Source organism: Aotus nancymaae, unplaced genomic scaffold, assembly GCF_030222135.1.
Source record: "Aotus nancymaae isolate 86718 unplaced genomic scaffold, 86718_ANA_hifiasm-v0.15.2.pri h1tg000016l, whole genome shotgun sequence".
Taxonomy (NCBI): Eukaryota; Metazoa; Chordata; class Mammalia; order Primates; family Aotidae; genus Aotus; species Aotus nancymaae.
In genome coordinates this window covers 74,187,698-74,210,927 of record NW_026988428.1, presented here as the reverse complement: position 1 = coordinate 74,210,927, position 23,230 = coordinate 74,187,698, and the positions used below count along the sequence as shown (strand labels likewise).

The 23,230-nt window shown below is 35.4% G+C and overlaps 1 protein-coding gene across 1 annotated transcript; it reads left to right on the top strand.

Annotated features, from left to right (window-relative positions):
* Window positions 1-4,155: 4,155 nt before the first annotated feature.
* Window positions 4,156-5,055, top strand: LOC135275302 (taste receptor type 2 member 50-like). The gene has a single exon (XM_064376773.1). It carries the CDS (start codon window positions 4,156-4,158, stop codon window positions 5,053-5,055), a length of 900 nt encoding a protein of 299 aa, XP_064232843.1.
* Window positions 5,056-23,230: the final 18,175 nt, after the last annotated feature.

The window sequence follows — 23,230 nt, the reverse complement described above, 5'->3', positions numbered from 1 at the left end:
AGTATCTAATTTAGTTTTATTTAAAATAGCAATGTAGAAATTGATAGATCAATAGGCAGGGGATTATCAATATAGACATAATGATCTAAGTAAGAAATATATAGATAGAATAATGGTTGATTAACCCATTTTGGTTTCTTGCATTTGGTACAGTTAGTGTGTCAGTATCTCTGTAATCATTGTTCTTAAGTTTTTGCTCTATAACAAGTTAATTATTAGTTAATTTTTGTGTATGGTATGAAATAGGGGTCTAAATTTATGTTTTTCTTTCTCATTTTAGTCTTACTTTTTAGGTAAGTTCATCTGGTCATGGCCTTACTTTATGCATGCTGATGATGCCAACATTTAATCCTTTAGCTCAGAACCCAACCCTGGTCTCCAGAATCCTTTCTATAATAGCCTACCTGACATCTTCATTTGAATGTCTAACAAGAACTTGAACTAACTTGTCCAAACCAAATTACTCATTTTCCTTTCCATCCCCAAATCTGCTTTTCCTACAATCTTTCCTTCTGTTAATTAACACTTTAGACTTTCAGATGCTTAGACGAAAAACATGGAGTCAATATTTTCTCTCTTTCACATCTCATCTCAGCAAATTTTATAGACTCTATCTTCAAAAACAAAGAATGTAATCCCTTGTCATCATTTCTGCCACACTTGTTTAAACTTCTGCATTATCTTGCCAGTATAACTGCCATCAACTCCTAATTATTTTTTCTAGTTTTGCACATTCCCCTGATGTATTCTCAAGGTAGGAGCCAGAGAGAGCCTGTTGAAATGCAAATTTGATCATGAGGTTTTTCTGCTCCAGATATTTCAGTGGCTTCTCATCTCCTTCAGAGTAAGGCCAAAATCCTTACCAAGTCGTAGAATTATTTTAATGATCTTTTATTATTTGTCTGTCTGTTCTAAAATACCTGGCTCATCCCATACTAGCAACACTGACCTTTGTAGAATTTCTTGTACATGCCAAACATTGCCTTGGGAACTTCATACTCATGTCCCTTCTTCTTGTAATGCTCTTTCTCAGAAATCAACTGTAAACACTACCACTCCTCAAACACCACTGAATCATTGAGGCTTCCTTTATTTGATTTTGTATATGGTCATAAATTAGCCTCTAGTTTCATTTTTTTCCATATGGATATTCAGTTTTCCCAGCATCATTTAGTGAAGACATTGTCTTTTCCCCAGTATATGTTCTTGGCACCTTTGCCAAAAATGATTTACTCTAAGTGTGAATTTGTTTCTTGGTTCTCTATCACATTTCACTGTTGTATGTGTCTGTTTATATGTCAGTATCATGCTGTTTTGGTTACTACAACTCTGTAGTGTAATTTGAGGTCAGATAATGTGATTCCTCCAGTCTTGTTCTTTTTGCTCAGAATAACCTTGGCTATTCTGAGCCATCCATATATTTTTAGAAGCCATTAAACCTCAAACAAAATTACTAAAACAATTAAGATTGAAATGGCACAGGATATCAAAGACCAATAGAAAATCTTCAAAGTAGGTAGAGGAAAAAGATTATGTATGAAGGAGCATGTTTAAATGACAATATGATTTTCAGCAGACAAAATCAAAGCTTGAATTAAATGGAATAATCTCTTCAGTGTGTTTCAAAACCATAGTGAGCTTTAATAAACAGAAATTCAAAAGAATATTTTTTAGATAAAATGAAAATTACTAAAAATATAAAGCTGAACATGTATGAAGGAATAAAAAATAATGGAAATGGTAAACATGTACATAATTCTAAATAAATTTTGACTGTACAAAATAATGACGTCTTATTGGTTTAAGTATGAAATTAATAAGATATATAGAAATAGCTATATATAGACTGTAAGTAAAGGTATAAAAAAGAAAAATTATTTAATTTATATGTGGATTTTTCTGTCTCTGAAAATTTTAAAGACATATTTTATGCCCCTGTAATTCTCTTCCTAGGTATATATCCAAAGGATATGAATCAAATGATATGTGAAAGAATGGTCATGCTTGAATTATTCATAACCGTTCAAAAAGGAAACCCCCCAAATATATATCAACTAAGGATGAATGAATCATTACAACACATTGTTTTTTTTTGAGAAGGAGTCCTGCTCTTTCACCATGGTTGGAATGCAGGGGCACGATCTCGGCTCGTTGCAACCTGTGCATCCCAGGTTTAAGCAATTGTTCTGCCATACAGCCTCCCAAGTAGCTGAGATTATAGGTGCCCGCCACCATACCCCACTAATTTTTTTTTTTTTTTTTTTTTTTTAGTAGAGACAGGGTTTCACCAAGTTGTCCAGGCTGGTCTTGAACTCCTGACCTCAGGTGATCCACTGCCTCGACCTCCCAAAGTGCTGGGATTACAGGGGTAAGCCACTGCGCTCACCTTACAATACATTTATACAATGGAATAATATAGAGAAGTGAAAAGAAATGAATCACATAAACATACAGCTATGTAACTAAATTTCAGGAACATAAAGTTGAGTCCAAGGAGCCATGAACAGGAACATACAGGACTATGCCTATATATGACATATAATCTTGCAGTATCTTCCCACCACAAGCCGGATGGTTACCTATCCCCTGGACTCAGAGCTCCCTCACGTAACTTTCTGTGATGAACAGAAAATTGGTAGACTTCACACAGAGATTTGAGATTCTTTCTACATTGGAGTTTCTTGCTCTTTTCCATTGACCATGAGATTATCACCTGGCTAGTACACTGTTCCCAGAATGAGAATGAAAACTAGTGGAGTCAGTTTGCCTCTGCCTGATCCAGCCTAAACTGGCCAAACTCTAACTCGCTCCAAGATGCAGAACTTGGCCCATCTCAAGTCACCAGAGCCATCCACCAAACTCAGTTTAGAAAAACTGCATCCAAAGATATATGAGATTAAAAAATATCTGACATAATTTTGTAGGGATTTCTTTAGTAGAAAAACCTAACTGACATAAGTACTATGCTAAAGCAAGAGTGTGGGGAAATATGTTCACCCATATTTTGTTAGGAATTTGGGGTGAAAAGAAAAAAGCCAAATTATAGAAAATATAGTAGGAAATTCATCAAAACCATGAAGCCATATGTATTTCACATTATCATATTTCACTTGAAAATTTATTATCTTTATTTATAATAGTTAAGAACTGACATCTTATCTCAGAAAGTCATTGCTCTTTTCCATGGAGGTACCCAGAAATATTTACAAAATTGTTGAACAATTTAATTAAATAATAAATACTTAAACAGTAAGTAGAACTGAGAGTAAGTTTACCAAATGCTTAAGCCTGAGAGGTATGTTTGATGTTTGATACGTTTTCTTAGGGTCTGAAAACCCTCAGTAGGAAAATAGCACTAATTGTATGTGGATGACCTCCAAGAAACTTATTTCCCATTTTGGAAAGTATAAGAATATAATTCCTCCCATCCCTTAGGGGTGTGAGAGTGGGTGTGTGTTTCTTTCTCTCTCTCTATCTGTGTGTGTGCTTGTGTGTGTGTATTTATTTATGAGCATGGTAACAATAAATTCATACAAAGCAGCAATCAGATTATAAAGTATATTGGTTTTCTTATGGGTCCCAAAAAACCTAGGATGATTTTGATTTGTAAGTTTGGATTCTGTCTGTTTAAATCTAGCATAAATAGTAAAGCCATTATGATGATGATCCTAGTTATCACTAAGTTATCTTAAAGAACTTAAGACATTTACTCTATGAACTATGGACTGGGTGGTAAAATTTTCCTATCTAACAACTGAAGTTGCTGAACACAAATTATGTATAGGTTAGACAAGGAAAACTTTGCAAAACATTGAAAGAGAATATGTCTTTATTTGCATGCCAGCAAATGAACATTTAGGTTTCACTTCAACTTCATTATGAATAATTCAAGTCTATCATCAGAACAGACATTGAATGGATGAGTTAATTTGAGCTGTTTTGAAAATAAGAATGTTTTCCATAAAGATGACATCAAACTCATCCATTAGCATAAGCTGGTACTTTCTTGTTTGACATTGGTCACAGTATTTAAAAGTAAAAAGAATGTTACTGCACATTCAGAAATCAGGTGCACATAAAATTTAAGGTCAGGGTATTAAAGAAATCACAACCAGTGATATTAAACTTACATTTTTTCTTTTTATTGGTTCAGACATGATAATTTTTCTACCCATACTTTTTTCAATTTTAATATTGATTTTATTTGTTCTTGGAAATTTTGCCAATGGCTTTATAGCACTGGTAAATTTGGTTGACTGGGTCAAGAAGAAAAAGATTTCCTTAGCTGACAAAATTCTCACTGCTCTGGCAGTCTCTAGAGTTGGTTTGCTCTGGGTTTTATCACTGGACTGGTATTTAAAAGTGTTGATTCCAGCTTTTTATACTGTGGAATTAAGAATTGCTTCTTATAATGCCTGGGCAGTAACCAACCATTTCAGCATCTGGCTTGCTACTAGCCTCAGCATATTTTATTTGCTCAAGATTGCCAGTTTCTCCAACCTTATTTTTCTTCACCTGAAAAGGAGACTTAACAGTGTCATTCTGGTGATACTTTTGGGGCCTTTGTTATTTTTGGTTTGTCATCTTCTTTTGGTAAACATGGATGAGAGTATGTGGACGGAAGAATATGAAGGAAACATGACTGGGAAGATCAAATTGAGGAATGTAATACATCTTTCATATATGACTGTAACCACCCTATGTATCTTCATACCCTTTGCTCTGTCCCTGATATCTTTTCTGATGCTCATCTGTTCTCTGTGTAAACATCTCAAGAGGATGCAGCTCCATGGCAAAGGATCTCAAGATCCCAGCATCAAGGTCCACATAAAGGCTTTGCAAACTGTGATCTCCTTCCTCTTGTTATGGGCCATTTTCTTTCTATTCCTAATCATTTCATTTTGGAGTCCTAAGAGGCTGGAGAATGCACCAGTTGTCATGGTTTGCCACGTTGTTGGAAACATATATCTTTCATTTGACTCATTCATCCTAATTTGGAGAAGCAAGAAGCTAAAAGACATATTTCTTTTCATTTTATGTCAGATTAGATGCTGAGTGAAAGACCTAAAACTCTAAACTCTCTGGATTCACAAGTAGGACATCATGTGTGTCTTCTGGGAGAAAACAAACTGATGGTTTCTGGAACATTTTATACTTTCTACTGGATTTTCTGTAGTGTATGTGTTTGAGTAATTTCTGAAAGCATACCTAGAAAAGTCTTTTACATTAAGTTAGTCTAGAAAAAGCATCTATATATGTGTGTGTATGGGTATATGAAACACTTAAAAGACATTGACAATAATACAATCTTAATCATATTTTCACAAGCTGCCAAATTATGAAAAATATAGTAAGAAATTTCTCAAAACCATGAAGCCATGTGTATTTCACATATACATTTCACGTCATGTTTTACTTGAAAAAGAATTATCTTTATAATTGTTAAGAAGTGACACCTTATCTCAGAAAATCATTGCTCTTTTCCACTATAATTTGTACCACACATATGTACCTCAGTGTGCTTAAACATGTAATCTTTTTGATAATAAGGACACTCAATTCTAAGTCAATAATAAGGTTTTATCTTTGGGGTAGTTTTTATTCCATCATGAAGTCTAATTTTATGTTTAGTTTAAGCCAACAATTATTATTTAAAAAGACGGACAGAATAATACTGAAGAGTGACAAATATATTTAGAATACATTTTGTATTTGTCTACCATAAACAATACTGAGGAATATTAAATTTAACACAAGTATGTGAGCAGTTGAGAAAAAAGTCATTTCTATAACAGGGATGAAGGAAGAAATGCGATGATGACCTCTTCAGTGCTGTCATAAGTCTCAACATAGAGTTAGAAAAGTCATTTATTAAAGTTTCTGAGTTAAAACCTTTTTTGAAGTTGAAATCTGATGTTGAATATTTCAGGGGTTTCTTTTCTAAACCATCTCAGAGCCCCTGAATTTCCAATTATCTCCTCTGTCTTCCATTCTTGAAATTATTTTTAAACTTCACATAAAAGAACTTGAATCTTCCCTACCTTAAAAAAATACTCTATGTAAAAATAGTATAGAAATCATAAAAATTATTTGATTTAATTTTTTTGCAAATGTTAAAATGGCATCTATGAAATCTATATATTAATGATAGAAAACATCTTAAATATATGTTTTATTATAATCCAGCTGCAAATATCCAATGACAGAAATTGTGTTGACAACAGTATTAGCAAGTTCTTTTATAGGAAGAAAATGTATACCATCATTAAACAAATAAATTCTACAGACTATATTACAAATTCTTGGGGTTATGAAATTTTTACAATGTTATCTAAACCTTGGGATAAATCATCTCTACATCTGACTTAGTTATTTCATTGTTTGTCGTATATCTTTCTGGTACAATGTAAGCACCATAAAAGCAGAGATCCTACAGATTTTGCTTACTGTTGGCTCCCAGGACCTAAAAGACACCACATAAAATAGATATTCAAAAATATTTTGATGAACAAATAAATTGGTGAATAGGAGTCAACTAACTATATGGGAGTGGTAAACCAATGAAAATGAAACTTCATCACAAAATCTAAAGTAGCATGAATTTTTCTTTTCTAGTTTTAACCTAAGATTACAGCATTATCTAAGAAGAAGCATTTCTCAGAGTAAAAGTGTGGCTATTCTATGATTGTCTAAGGGAAATACCACTGTAATATAGCCCTGATGAAGCCATATTAGATGTGTGATGTGAAGATAAGATGGAACATCAATCAGATGGTACCTATTGTGATACATTTTTAAAAGTATATAAATATAAAAGATTTTTATATATTTGCATATAATTTTTCAATTGTGAGTAATATATTCTATTGTGATATTTCTAGCTGGTTATTATGTAAACAAAAATGGCATTTCATTAAAAAACTGAGTTAGTTACCAACTACCTTATTAAAATGTGATTTTTATATAATATTTCAATACCCTTTCTAAATGCATATCTAAATTACCATATTATAAATCCACAGAAAAATGCATAAATAATAATTATACAACCAATGAACATCATAGCCTTAGGAGTCTAGAACTAGAGCTAATGTCTAATATTGAAGTGATGACATTTATTTGGAAGGTAAGCCCAGGGTAGCAACGGCTGAGACATGTGGAAATTGAGGCAAGAGCGGATGTGAAACCATGTGTTGTGATATGTGATATGACCCTGCTGATGACCACTTCACAGTGAGGTGAGAGAGACAGCATGGTGGTCATCAGATGCATTTGCTTCCAGTACTTTTCCAGAAGGGCTACAAGGGGAAACAGAGCCAGCATTAGTCCATGGAAGAAAGAGGGGAGGGAGAATGTATCTGCTCAGCAGTCTTCTGTCGTTGATTTCCCAATGGCCAGGGTTTACCTGAGGCAGAACTACCATCTCTACTGTTTTACTTTGCATCATCCAGTCCCTTGGTGGTGGTTATGAAAGTCAGAGCTCATTCCCACAGTTTGGTTCATTCAAGTCCCAAATGGAAGGATGATGTGCATCAAGCAAGATGCTGACCAAGAGCAGAGAAGACAGTTAAAATAATCTGAGGAAGCACATGTTTGTGTGCAATACCACCCACCCTTTGAGCCACTCAGATTTGCTTATGCCCTTGAATCATAGCTGGCTTTGTGGGCATTTGACTTTCACAGTTGCACAGGGTCTTGTGCTTAGAAGTGCTTATGCCTAGAGGGGCTTTATGCTTGGATTAGTCTTCTGCACTTGCTGTTTTGTTTTTCAGACAGAAGGATGGGCTTGTGAGAGACATGCACAGATTCCTATACTGTCTGCTATGCATGCCTGTAGCAGCTTTGAATTCTGCTGCATCATCTGGCACTATCAGCTTGGGTCAGACCCTGTATCTGCTGTAGACTCCTTTTTTGTTCTGGGTTCCACTTGAGACAAGTAGCCTTTGCAAACTCCTTGAGTAAGTCAGAGAAATATCCTCAAATGTGGAATATGTTGACTCCAAAACCCCCGTAGGTCCCCAAAACACTGTGTTTCCCTTTTAGTGATAGGATATATATAGAGGGCAACATGACATTTACTTTAAAAAGGATGTTTTGACAAAAGAACTACAAGCATTGGACCCCTGAAAACCTCATCTATGTCATAGGTCTTTGAATCTGCTGAGGTTTCTCTCTCTTCTTCCAGTATTTTACTTCTGTTCAATGTTACAGTGTTTTACTATACTTAAGGAACTTGCCACTTCCTGCTTATGGGTACCAATTTATGTAATATTATTAATATGTTGAATTAACATGATGTTTTGCAAAATGTCAATTAAACTGAAAGTAGAAGTGACATAGCCCTGACACAAAACAATGAAGCAGTGTTCTTGTTTTTACCACACCAAAGCAAATTGTTTTGATTTTCCCCCACGATGGGTGCAGATTAAAAAGCAACAAATCAAAAGCCATGTACAAAGTGCTAGAAACCACATTCTGCTCAGTGAGATATCACATCCTAGAGCAAATGTGCAAGTGTGACTTAAGGTTTATGCTAATGTGCATTCATCCTGTAATCCATCTGCTTTTGACAGGGGCCAGTTAGGTTAACTGAATAAAGATATAAAATGGACCACCACCCCCTGTAACTTTTGAGTTTTTTGTTGTGGCAGTGACCAATTCTGTTTCCTAGAGAATGAGTTATTATGTTTTATTCATGTTATTGCCGGGAGAGTAGAGTTTCAGAAGCCTCCCCTTGGTCTTGCTTACGATAATGTCCCTTGGCATACAGGTCAGGAAGCAATGTGAGAGTCCTGCCAGTGGTTGAACCTTTTGATTTCGATTACACTTTCAGGAAGAGGTAACTATGATAAACCCATTAGATCCCCTTTTGGTTGGACATAAGCCAAAGCTCTATGTATTATCTGACCTTCAAAAACTCATACTCCAGTCTTGTTGAAGTGGCTCATACCCGTAATTGACATAATTTAGGAGGCCAAAGTGGGAAGGCCACTTGAGGCCAAGAGTTTCAGAATAGCCTAGGCAATATAGCAAGTATCTGTCTGTATGAAGGGAAAAAAAATTAGCTGTTTGTGGTAGTGTGTGCCTATAGTTACAGCTACCCAGAAGACTCAGGCAGGAGGATTGCTTTAGCCCAGAAATTCGAGTTTACAGTAAGCTATGATCCTGTCATTGCATTCCAGCCTGGGTAACCAAGCAAGATCTTGTCTCTAAAAAGAAACAAACAAAAACCTGAAAATGGCTGGACATGGTGGCTTACACCTGCAATCTCAGCACTTTGGGAGGCCTAGGTGGTCGGATCACTTGAGGTCAGGAGTTCAAGATCAGCCTGGCCAACATGATGAAACCCCGCCTCTACTAAAAATGCAAAAAAATATGCGGGTGTGGTGGCATGCACCTATAATTCCAGCTATTTGTGAGGCTGAGGCATGAGAACCACCTTATCCATGAGGCGGAGGTTGCAGTGAGCCAAGATCACACCACTGCACTCCAACCTGGGTGATAGAGTGAGACTCTGCCTCAAAAAACAAAACAAAACAAACAAAACAAAAAAACCCAAAGTAAAAACTTACGGCTTTATTCCGTGGACCAGATATTAGTGTTAGTTCAGGCTCCAAACTTCAAAGTCCCTCAGGTAATATGGATGTGTGTCTTTTTCTCTGAGGACTGATATCTGGGGAATAGCTACAGGTCTTTGAGAAAGCAACATATGATACAGCCTGAGTATTCTTGCAGTGAATTTTCACTGTCCTTCATCAAGAGGCCTTAAGATTCCCTTCAGTTGTTAAACTCTGCTTCTCTGAATTGGCTCAGTCCTGAGAACTGGCTGAGGGTTTTTGATTTTCAACATCAAAAGCTGACCTCGGGAATCAGCTTTATTCAACTCTTTTCCCCTCTTGGTTTCAACTGTTGACCTATGAACCCATTTCAATAAGGCTTTTGTCACCATTTCATTGAATCTGACCACCAGTGAGTGTGTTTTGCCAATGGTTAGCTTTCATGTTGCATGCTCTGTCAGCAGCATTGAACATTGTTTGCATTTCAGGATGCTACTCGCTCCTGATTTTATCCTTATCCGCTGGGCATTACTGAGGGAATGTATTCTCTTCCCGTGTCCACAAGGGGGCATAGTTTTGCAAGAATGTCCCAGCGCCATACCTCCACCCATGTCTCCATCCGGTAGACTAGAGGTCTTTGACTTTCATGCATGGGGGGAAACAAATCAAAGATCAATCACTCCAGCGGAAGTTTAAAGGAACTCCTTTCATTGGACAGAAAATTTGAATGGGGTGGGAATTACTCTCAGTTTAAAAGCCCCCTTCCCCCACATGATATGGACTCCATTTCTGGATCCCCTTCTATGACATCATAGGAGCTGTTCTCTCTCTATTTCTTTCTCTGTTTCTCTCTCTGCCTAAATAAATCACTTTCTGCAAAACGTTTTGGGGTCCGTGTTTACGTAAATGAGCCACCGCACCAGATGGGGTCCTCTCCCCTATTCTTGGGTGAGTGAGGGAGCAAGAGCCTGGAAGAACACATACTATCTGGGAGCTGAGCCTCCCCCGTGTCCTGCAACCCAGTCTCACTACTTCTCAGTCTCCTTTGCTAGTTGTTCTTCTTGTCTCTAAATTGAAAATATCACACTGCCCAAGGTCTCAAATCTTCAATCTTTAATCAATCATGCTTGTTTTGTTGGTGATCTCATGTAGTCTTCTTACTGACAATGTAGCCAAGTGGTTCAATAGAGGGGAATAAGGCTGATTATTCATATGTATTCATATATATTATTGATTTATGTACATCTATTTAAATATATCTAATTGTGTAAGGCTTTTTTCTTCAAATGTCAGTTATATTTAAAAGTAACATGACCAAAACTCTAGGGAGAAGGTGGGTGGTTCAGTAATGTTTTCACTTGAGTTTCTGCCTGTCAGATTGAGAGTGACTCAGTATCTAATTTAGTTTTATTTAAAATAGCAGTGTAGAAATTGATAGATTGATAGGCAGGGCATTATCATTGTAGACATAATGATCTAAGTAAAGAAATATATACAGAGAATTATGGTTGATTAACCTATATTTGATTTCTTGGATTTGGTATAGTTAGTGTCTCAGTATCTCAGTATTCATAGTTCTTAAGTTTTTGCTATATGATCAGTTAATTACGAGTTAATTTTTGTGTATGGTATGAAATAAGGGTCTAAATTTATGTTTTTTCTTTCTCTTTTCATTGTTGCATTTAGGTAAGTTCATCTGGTCATGGCTTTACTTTCTGCATGCTGATGATGCCAACATTTAATCCTTCAGCTCAGAACCCAAACCTGGTCTCCTCAATTCTTTCTCTAATAGCCTACTTGACATCTTTATTTGGATGTCTAACAAGAACTTGAACTAACTTATTCAAGCCAAATTACTCATCTTCCCTTCCATCCCCAAATCTGTTTTTCCTACAGTCTTTCCTTCTGTTAATGAACACTTCAGACTTTCAGATGCTTAGACAAAAAACATGGAGTCAACATTTTCTCTCTTTCACATCTCATCTCAGAAATTTTTATAGACTTTATCTTCAAAAACATACAGAATCCAATCCTTTGTCATCACTTCTGCCATTCTCATCCGAACTTCTGCATTATTTTGCCACAGTAATTGCCATCAACTCCTAATTATTCTTTCTAGTTCTGCACATTCTCCTGATGTATTTTCATGAGAGAGCCAGAGAGAGAAGGCGGCCAGAGAGAGCCTCCTAAAATGCAAATTTGATCATGCCATTCTTCTGCTCCAGATTTTTCAGTGACTTCTCAACTTATTCAGAGTAAGGCTAAAATCCTTACCAAGTCTTAGAATCATTTGAGTGATCTGATGTTGTCTGCCTGTCTGTCCTAGTACTCCTGGATCATCCCATGCTAGCAACACTGGCCTTTGTATAATTTCTTAAATATACCAAGCTTTGTCTCAGGGACTTCACACTGGTGTCCCTTCTTGGAATGCTCTTTCTCAGATATTAACACTAAACACTACCATTCCTCAAATATCATTGAATCATCGAAGTCTTCCATGCTTCTCATTTTAAGAGAAATCTCACTTCTCTCTGAAGTTCTTAATTTTTTATTTTAGGTTCAGAGGTGTATGTGCAGGTTTGTTATATAAGTAAATTTCATGGCATGGGAACTTTGTGTGTAGATTATTTCATCACTTGGTTGATAAGCAGAATACCTGATAGGTAGATTTTTTATCCTCACCCCTCTTCTGCCCTCCATCTTTACATAGGCCCTAGTGTCCATAGTTCCCTTCTTTGTGTCCATATGTACTGAATGTTTAGCTCCCATTTATAAGGAGAACATGTGGTATTTGGTGTTTTACATTCCCACCAGCGGTATAAAAGCATTCCCTTTCATTGCAACCTTGACAGAATCTGTTTCTTTTTTTTTTTCTTTTTTTTAGTAATAGCCATTTTGATGGTGTGAGATGGTATCTCATTGTGGTGTTAATTTGCATTTCTTTAATGATTGGTTCATATTGATTATTTTTTTATATGCTTATTGGCTGTGTGTATGTCTTCACTTGAAAATTGTTTATGTCCTTCATTCATTTTTAAATGGGGGTGTTTGCTTTTTGCTTGCAAATTCAAGTTCCCTATAGATTCTGGATATTAGGACAGCATAGTTAGCAAAATATTTTCTCCCATTCTGCAGGTTGTTTACTCTGTTGATAGTTTCTTTTCTTGTGTATAAGCTCTCTAGTTTAATTAACTTCCATTTATCAATTTTTTTATTGTTGCAATTGCTTTTGGTGACTTTATCATGAAATCTTTGCCAGGTTCTTTATCCAGAATGGTATGTCCTAGGTCATTTTTCAGGTGTTTTTTTTTTCTTTTTTACAGTTTTAGGTTTTACATTTTAGTATTTAATGCAGCTAGCTTTGGTTTTGTATATGTGTAAGGAAGGTATCCAGTTTCAATCTTCTGCAAATGACTAGCCGGTTATCTCAGCATTATTTATTGAGTAGGGGCTCTCTCCCCATTGCTTGTTTTTCTTAACTTTGTTGAAGATCAGGTGGTTGTAGTTGGGTGGCATTATTTCTGAGCTCTCTGTTCTGTTCCCTTGGTCTATCTGCCTGTTTTTGTACCAGAGCCATGCTGTTTTGGTAAGTGTAGCCTTGTAGTACGGTTCAAAGTTAGGTAATGTGCCTCCAGCTTTGTTCTTTTTGCTTGGGATTGCTATGGCTAATAGGCTCTTTTTTTGATTCCATATGAGTTTTAAAATAGTTCTTTTTCTACTTTGGTGAAGAATGTCATTGGTAGTTTGTAAGAAATAGCATTGAATCTGTAAATTGCTTTGGGCAGTATGGACATTTTAATAGTGTTGATTCTTCCTATTCATGGGCCTGGAATGTTTTTCCATTTGTTTGTGTCATATTTGATTTCTTTCAACAGGGTTTTGTAGAGATATTTCACCTCCATGGTCAGCTGTATTCCTATATATTTTATTCCTTTGTGGCTACTGTGAAAGGGATTGCTTTCTTGATTTATCTCTGCTTGGATGTTGTTGATATATATAGGAATGGTACTTATTTTTGTACAGTGATTTTTGTATCCTGAGAATTTGCTGAGTTTGTTTATCAGATCAGGGAGATTTTGGGCAGAGACTGTTGGGATTTCTAGGTATAGAATTATATTGTCTGCAAACAGAGACAGTTTGAATTCTTCTCTAGATAACTTTTATTTCTTTCTCTTGCCTGATTGCTTTGGCCAGGACTTATAGTACCATCGAATAGGAGTGGTGAAAGAGAATATCCTTGTCTTGTTCTTATTTTCAAGGGGAATACTTCCAGTTTTGCCCTTTCAGTATGATGTGACTGTGTTTGTCATAGGTGGCTCTCATTATTGTGAAATATGTATCTTCAGTGCCTAGTTTGTTGAGAGTTTTTAATATGAAGAGATGTTGAATTTTATTGAAAGCCTTTTCTGCAGTTATCGAGATGATAATGTGGTTTTTGTTGATTAGTTCTGTATATGTGATGAGTCACACTTTCTGATTTGCATATGTTGAAACAACCTTGTATCCCAGTGATAAAGCCTACTTGATTATGGTGAATTGGTTTTTTGATGTGCTGCTGGATTCAGTTTGCTAATATTTTTTGAGTACTTTTTCATCTACGTTTTTTAAGAATATTGATCTGAAGATTTTTTTGTGTGTTGTTGTTGTGTCTCTGCAAAGTTTTGGTATTAGGGTGCTGCTGGTTTTAAAGAATGATTTAGGGAGGAATCCCTTTTCCTCAGTTTCTTAGACTAGGTTCTGTATAAAGTGTACCAGTTCTTCATTACACATTTGGTAGAATTCAGCTGTGACTCTCTCTGGTCCTGAGCTTTTTTTGGTCAGCAGCCTTCTTATTACTGATTAAATTTTGGAACTCATTATTAGTTTGTTTTGGGATTCAATTTTTTCCTGATTCAGTCTTGGAAGTTGTATATGCCCAGGAATTTATGCATTTCTTCTAAGTTTTATAGCTTGTGTGCATGGAGGTGTTGATGGTAGTTTGAGAGTTGTTTATATTTCAGTGGGGTCAGTGGTAATGTCTGCTTTGTCATTTCTAATTGTGTTCATTTGTATATTCTCTCTTTTTTCTTTATCACTGTGGCCAGTGTTCTATCTTATTAATTATTTTTAAATCTCCTCAACCCCCTGATCTTTTGTATGGTTTTATGTGTCACAGTTTTCTTTACTTCAGCTCTGATGCTGGTTATTTCTTGTCTTCTGCTAGCTTTGGCATTGGTTTGCTCATGTTGTGGGGATGTTAGGTTGTTAACTTGAGATCCTTCTAACTTTTCAAAGTGGGCATTTAGTGCTACAAACTTTCCTCTTAACACTGCCTTACCTGTATCCCAGAAATCCTGGTATGTTATATTTTTTTCTCAATAGGTTCAAAGAATTCCTTGATTTCTGCCTTAATTTCATATGTATCCAAAAGTCATTCAGGAAAGAGTTGTTTAATCTTCATGTAACTAGCTATTTTCTTAGTATTTACTTATATTTTTATAGGGCTATGGTTCAAGAATGTGATTGGTATGATTTTTGTTGTTTTGTATTTGCTAGGAATTGTTTTATGTTAGATTGGTTTATTTTAGATTATATACCATATGTGCATATGAGAAGAATATGTATTCTGCTGTTTTGGAGTAAACTGTTCTGTGGTTGTCTATTAGGTCCACTTGGTCAAGTGTTTAGTTCAGATTCTGAGTACCTTTGCTAGTTTTCTGTCTTGATCATCTGTCTAATGCTGTCAGTGGGGTGTTGAATTATCCCACTAGTATTGCATGGTTATCTAAGCCTTTTCATAGGTCTCTAAGAACTTGCATTATGACTCTGGGTGTTCCTGTGTTGGGTGCATAGGAATAGTTAGGTCTTAGTGTTGAATTGAGCCTTTTACTTTATTTAATGCCCTTCCTTGTCTTTTTTGATCTTTGTTACTAGCTTTGTTTATGCTAGATTTGGGGGGGTGCCCTGGATTGGCTCAGCACTGCTGGGCTGAATGCTCTAACTCTAGGAGGCTAGCTTTTTTGATCTCTAGTTTTTTGTTTTGTTTTGTTTTTTGAAATTAAAATACTAACCCTGTTTTTTTCTATTTTTATTTGCTTGGTAGATTTTTCTTCATTCCTTTACTTTGAGCCTTTAAGTGTCATTGCATATGAGATGGGTCTCTTAAGGACAGCATACCATTAGGCCATGCTTTTTTATCCAACTTGCCACTCTGTGCTTTTTAATTGGGGCAGTTAGCCTTTTTACATTCACAGTTAGTTATGATATATGAAGATTTGATTGTTTCATCATGTCGTTAGCTGGTTATTATGCAGATTGGGTTGTGTGGTTACTTTGTAGTGTTACTGGTCTAGGTACTTAAGTGTGTTTTTGTTGTGGTCAGTAATGTTCTTTTCTTTCCATGTTTAGTACTCCCTTCAGGATCTCTTCTGAGGCAGGGCTGCTGGTAATAAAATCCCTTAGCATTTGTTTGTCTGAAAAAGATCCTATTTCCCCTTCACTTATGAAGCTTAGTTTGGTTGGATATGAAATTGTTAATTGAAACTTCTTTTTTAAAAACAAAACTGCTGAATACAAGCCCCCATTCTCTTCCTCCTTGTAGGGTTTCTGCTAAAAGGTCCATTGTTAGCCTGATGTGGTTTCCTTTGTAGGTGACCTGTCTTTTCTTTTCTAGTTGCCTTTGGTATTTTTTTCTTTTATTTTGAGCTTGGAGAACCTGATGACTACGTACCTTGCGGATGGTCTTCTTGTGAGTTATTAGCTCTATCAGATCAGTTTGATTCCTTCTTTGATTCTTTCCCCAGCTTGCTTAGTAATGCTGTGAATACTTTCCATTGTATTCTGAAATTCTTGATATCAGTTGTCCAGTTATATCAGAACAATTTTTTCTTTTTTAAAGTGACCATGTTGTCTTTCGTCTTCTACATCATTTTATTGCATTCAATAGAAACTTTGGATTGAGTTTTGACTTTCTCCTGAATCTCATTGATCTTTATTCCTATCCGTGTTCTGAATTTCATTTCCGTCATTCCTGCCTATTCAGCCTGGTCAAGAACTGTTGCTGCAAACTAGTGTGGTCATTTGAAGGTAAGAAGACACTCTGGCTTTTTGAGTTGCTAGAATTCTTGTGCTAATTTTTTCTCATCTATGTGGGCAGATGTTCCTTCAATTTTTAAAGTTGCTGTACTTTCAATGGGTTCTTTTTTTCCTTTTATCTTCTTTGATATCCTTGGGGGTTTGATTTTGGAATAAGGTGGATTTCATTTACTAGCTTTGTTTATGGTAGATTTGGGGGGTGCCATGGATTGGTTCAGCACTGCTGGGCTGAATGCTGTAACTCTGGGAGGCTAGTATTGGGTCCCTGGCTTTGTCCTTTTTCCCCTCAAGGTTGAGAATCTGCTATGATAAAATGGCTGTTATATTTCTGGATTGCTTGTTACAATATGCTGAAGGGGTGCCAGCCTAAGCACTTTGTTGAGCAGTGGCATTATGAGCCATCCTCGTTCACACATACTAGGAGTATGAATAGTATGGCAGAGTGCACACTCATTGCCTGGGTTGGGGTGCAGGTGGGTCCAAGGTTTCCAGCCTCTATGTGGACATTGGCAGCAGCCTAAATTCATCTTTATGCATGAAGATATTCATTTTATCTAGCATCATTTATTGATAAAAATGATTAATTCTTATTTAATTGCAATGATATCTTTTTGAAATTAGCTGATAATGTCATTACTAATTTCTGAACTCTCAATTGTTTCATTATTCCTGTTGTCTACTATATTGAAAATACCACAATGTCTTAATGATTAGTCCAGCTTTTAGCAAACTTCAAAATGAGAAATTGTAATCCCCCTACTTTGTCATTTTTTAAATTATTTCTCTAGGTGCTCTTGTCACTCGGCATTTCCAGATACATTTTAGGAGTTTTTTATTGTCTGCAAAAAAAGCTTGGTGGGATTTGATAGGGATTGCATTAAATACATAAGTTGACTCTTCACCTATAAAGGCCCTCCTTGTGCTGGATTTCAGTTTAGCTGGTACTCCTTGCTTGCACAGCTCTCTGATGAATTGAAAATATAATTTTGGCCTTTTATTTATCTTATCCTATTTGTTGCAAAAGAGTATTTTGCCTTCTTAAACCTGCTACATCTATTCAAAAGTGGAAGCTTTTACAGGTAACTCCTACATATCAAGTAATACAGGATCGAGTGAAGAACTAGCAACCCTTGGTTTCTGCCTGTACCAGATAGGTGAAATTGAAAGCAATTATACAAATAGTATAACAACTCCTCATAAAGCCTACTCAAGGAGGGTATTGTTATTGTGTGTATTTTATAGATGGCTATCCTAAGGCCGATAGTAGTTGTAAAATACAGTCTAAGTTTGTAGCTATATAAAACAGAGTATCTGGGTTTCTGTCCTGGCCATCAGACTTAAAGATCCTTTCTTTCGTTTTTTTCTTTTTCTTTTCTTTTCTTTTTTTTTCTTTCGTGATGGAGTTTTGCTCATATTGCCCAGGCTGGAGTGCAATGACATGATCTTGTCTCACCACAACCTCCACCTCCTGGGTTCAAGTGATTCTCCTGACTCAGCCTCTTGAGTAACTGGGATTACAGGCATGCACCACCACGCCCAACTAATTTTTGTATTTTTAGTAGAGACGTGGTTGCTCCATGTTGGTCAGGCTGGTCTCGAGCTCCCGACCTCAGGTGATCCTCCCGCCTCGGCCTCCCAAAGTGCTGCAATTACAGGTATGAGCCACTGTGCCCAGCTGATCCTTTCTTAGAAACAATTATATTATCAAAATTGAAAAGAAATACAATCCAAGATTGGAGCCTTATTTTAACATGTATTAATTTTAAGTCATTATGTAATCAAAAATAAATTAAAAAGAAAAATATTGAAATGTCATATATAGAGAAGTCCAGTTTCTGCAATGAAAAACGTGTTTTTTATGTGCTCAAAGAATCTTTACAAAATTGCTGAATATTTTTAATTAAATAATATTTAAATACTTAATAGACTCAACAGAATAACTTACTCATAGACCTAAGCATGAGACATTAGTTTGATAAATATTGAAAATGGCCTAAAAAGCATGAATGGGAAAATAAGGCCTTTTCAACCTGCATGTCCTCCCTAAAATTCTTTTTTCATTTTGAAAATTATAGGACAATAATTTCTACCATCTATGTGGAGTGTGTGTGTGTGTTGATGGGGGGGAGGGGGTGTTGTATGTGTTAATTGGCTAGTTTACAATAAAGTTATGTAGAAGTTTTAGCAGCAACCAGATTTTAAAGCCTACTGGCCTTCCTGGGGTTCCCAAGAAAACCTTGAATGCATTTAATAGAAAAAGTTGGATTCTGTTTACATAAATCTGGTACTGAGAAAAATAAATTCACTTTAGTCATGATACTAGTTGTGACCAAATGCCTTTCAAAAATGTAGATATCCAATATATAATCTATGTAGTGGGTTTTAAAATTTTCCTAATAACTGATGTTGCTGAATACAAATTATAAAGAGGGAAAAAAATGCAAAACAATGAAAGAGAATATATCTTCATTTGCATGCTTGCAAATGAGAAATCAGCTTTTACTTCAAAATCATTAAGAAAAATTTTATTCAAATGGAAAATAGAACAGGCAGTGTAGGAATAGTAGTTAATTTGAGCTGTTCTGAGAAAAATATGTTTTCATAAAGACTGCATTGCACTCATCTTTAAGCATGCCCTGGTGCTTTACTGTTTGACATTGGCCACACAATTAAATTTAAAAGCATCAAGAATGTTAGTGCACATTCAGAACTCACGTGCACATAGAGTTTAAGGTTAGGACCTTAAGGAGAATCATGACTGGTGATATTAGACCTGTCTTTCTTTAAAGGCAAGTGTATTTGTTCAGAAATGGGAAGTTTACTACCAATCACTCTTTTTTTTTTTCATATTAGTAATGGTAGAATTTGTGTTTTCCCATGATACATATATTAAATGTATAAACATTTTTTATATTTCAACACTTCGTTTGAATCCTTCCAGGGGTTGTTAAACAATGCAAATTTGCCTTGCAATATGCTAATAACTAATCATATTTTCTCAAAATCACTTGACACAATGTTTGATTGAAGGAAATATCTCTGGTGTAATTTTACTTGCTGATATCAAATGAGAATTTGAAACTTCAAGAAAAATCATTAGAAAATGTAACAATAGAATATGAATAAGTTGTGAAATACAGAATTCATTCTCAAGAAATGTATATAAATCATAATCATAGAATAATAAAGTAATATGTAATTTTTGAACTAAATTTACATTCTAAATTTGAATAAAAAAGAATTATAAAATGTTAAGTTTAATAATATTTTATATAAATATAAAAGTGTGAAAATTATTCTGATATTACTAATTTTGAAATGGACATGAAGCAATGAGAATTTTCAAACACTGCTCCCAAGAGTATAAATTAATATATTTCCTTGGCTTAGTATGGCATTATCTGATGAAGATGAAGGATCACATCTTGATTAAGACCCAGTACAGGTACTCTTACCGAAAACATACACACACACATGCATATCACTGTGTTTTCATAGCTAAAGTTGAGAAGTTTCTTAAATGCCCATCAATCTATTTAAAATAGATAAATAAATTATGGCATATCTGTGTAATAGAATACTATAAAGCAATCAAAATGAACCAACTAGAGAGATATGTTTACAAATAATGTATATAACAAAGAAAATTAAGAAATTTGAGCTAATTAGATAATACAGATGTAAGAGGAATTATCAATAGTGAAAAAACATTCATTTTAATTCCATTTATGAAATATTTTCAAAAATATATCTTTAATACATTGTAATTCATTACATTGGTGACAAAACTCTAAAATGAAACATGAATGACTATCATAACACTAGGGATAGTAGGGAGGGGGAAAACAAGAGGAGAATAAGATCTACAAGAAGGCATATATGGGAAGTGTCTGGATGGCTATAAAATTCTATTTTATGACCAAGATGTGGTAAACACAGGGATAATGTTATAATTTCTTCTCTTACTGTGTGTTTAGGTTTTTTTGCTTTCATCTGTGTGCTATGTTCCACAATAATAAAAATATTTCAAAGGCAGAAAAACAAAGTAAAATAATGAATATAAAATGATACCGAAACTACATATTCTCATAGATACAATTATTAGAGTTTTTAGTGAATAAAGTCAAATAGACTATTATGGTAGTTATAAATGCAAGTTAAAAATTTAAACTTTTCTTTAAAAAAAATAAGCAAAATGTATAAATTCAAATTCTTAATCTTAATTTGAAACATCAAATTTTCAATATTGATATGTTGCTGGACATCTTTCATTCTTATTTCCAATTTAATTATTTACAATGCACAAAGTGACAAATTACTGATTTTTTGATAAATTATAGTACTGTGGATATTAAATATATGGAACAATTATTACTAAATTTATCCTTAAATAAAATAATTTCACTCATATTGTTTCCATTCGAAAATCATAATATGTGCACATGTGTGTTGGAAAAATATTTTGTTGATATAAATTTTTTGGCCCTCAGAGAAAAAGCAGATAAAGAAATGTGTTAAGGTGTAAAACTTATTTAGGGTAATCTTTGGGTATGTTTTTGCATATATGATGCTACATTGATTGCTATAATAAAATAATTCAGATTTCATCACAGCAGCTGAGAATGTAAATAACCATTTAAAAGAATTTGGCTTACTGATTATTCTATTGATACTCATGATAAAGTTTATGTTCTCTATAATTGCACAGAGTATTTGTATGTGTTCATATGAAATGTGAAAATGTAAAAAAAAAAAAAACCAAAAAGAGCAAGTGCTATTTGTTGGAAATCATGTTTGCCATGAATTTTAGAATTTAGTAAAATAAAAAAAGAGCAAGTAAATTATTGAAAATTTATGTTGGTTTAGTTATCTTTGGTGAAATACTATGTGAAGGTGCTTTAAACAGAAGGCTGAGAAATTCTAGGCAGAAAAGTGCAGGTCCTCAGCTAAAGTCCCAGTCTCAAGCTAAATAGGCTGAGACTGCGGCCCAAAGTGAGTACTCCTATCCCTGTTTTCCCACTAATGTTGCCTTTTTGGCCTGCCCGGCCCCTCATCTTATGCCCATAAAAACCCAGGCTCAGCCGGCAGAGAGAAGTGGCTGAAGTCGAGAGGAGAAGCAGCTGGATGTTGGAGACTACGGTTGGATGTTGGAGAGAAGTGGGTTGACTTCGGAGGGACAGGTTGACGGTGTGACTTTCGAGAAGACCCAGCCAGACTTCAGGGAGAGATTCACATTCCCTTTCTAGCTCCCTTTCCTGCTGAGAGTCACTTCCATCAACAATAAAATCTCCCGCATTTACCATATTCCAATTGGGTTGTGCAACCTCATTTTTTCTTGGAAGCTGGACAAGAGCTCAGGAGCCAGGAGTGCAGATAGAAAAAGTTGTTACACTGACCCTATGCCCTTGTTAGCAAGAGTCAGACCCCTTAAGCAAAAAGGCAAAGGGCCCACTGAGCTGTTAACACTTAAGCCCTCTGCAGATAGCAGAGCTAAAAGAGCACAGTTAACACCTTACCCCTCTGGGGCTTCAGGGGCACGGGCACCCCCCAGATGCTGCAGCGGGGCCTGCACGGAATTAGTTCTTGCTGGCACCCAAAAGTGCTCCTGCACCTGTTCACCTGTGTGCTCCCTCCCATGAGAGGTGGGACACAGCAGGTCCCAGCAAGTGGATTTCACCCCTGCCAGCACCGAAGCAGCCAGCTGGTTCCAGTGTCAGTGTACTGCAGTTCCCATACATGAAGAGGTCAGGGCAATATCCTGCATCTAAGGTATTCTTCCAATCTAAGCCCTGATCCTGAGAATAATATGAGAATCATAAAGCTATAAGAAAGAATAATAGTGTTCTCTCATCACCTTGAATTCCAACACTTAGAAAAATGGACTGAAGTCACATTTATCAGATAGCATTCTACATTGTAGCTATCACCATCATCGTCATCGTCACCATCACCATCACCTCTATTTACATTTATCCCATTAATTCATTTACTTTTTGAAATATTTACATTCATAAATTGGGTAATGCCTATGTAATTTTAAAAAGAATATCATTATGGGTAAGTTACATTAGTAAACAGTAAAGTTCAAGTCAAGGTGAATACATTTAGATTTAGAAATTAAGTGTAGTTTAGTTTAAAATATATTGCTTAAGAAAGTAATTATTTATGGATGACCTTAAATTAATCCAAGGAACAGTATAAAAAAGATTTAGTTTTTAATGTAAATATAGTTCCTTAATCAGAAAGATAAATAAACCATTTCATAATCAATCTCTTGTTTCCAAAGAAAGGATTTTAGGACTAAACAAATGTAAGTTAGCCCTCACATCTTTGATATCTCACTTGGTAATGATGCAGTTTGAAGGCACGGAGCCACATTTCTCCATTATAAGAAAAATAAAAATTAATTCATGGAATAGAATGGTGTAGCTGTAGTTGAGTACTATATTTTATTTATTGGAATGGCATTTTGAGATTCAGTGCTGTTCACTGAATTTCCCTGTAAGGAGAGCTTGTGGTGAGGACCTATCAAGCTGCTATCCCAAAAACAAAACAAAGAAAAACAAAACAAAAGCTACTCACATTAAATTAATTTCCAG

Coding starts and splice junctions, on each gene's coding strand:
- LOC135275302 (XM_064376773.1), top strand. CDS start 4,156: ATGATAATTTTTCTACCCATACTTTTTTCAATTTTAATATTGATTTTA.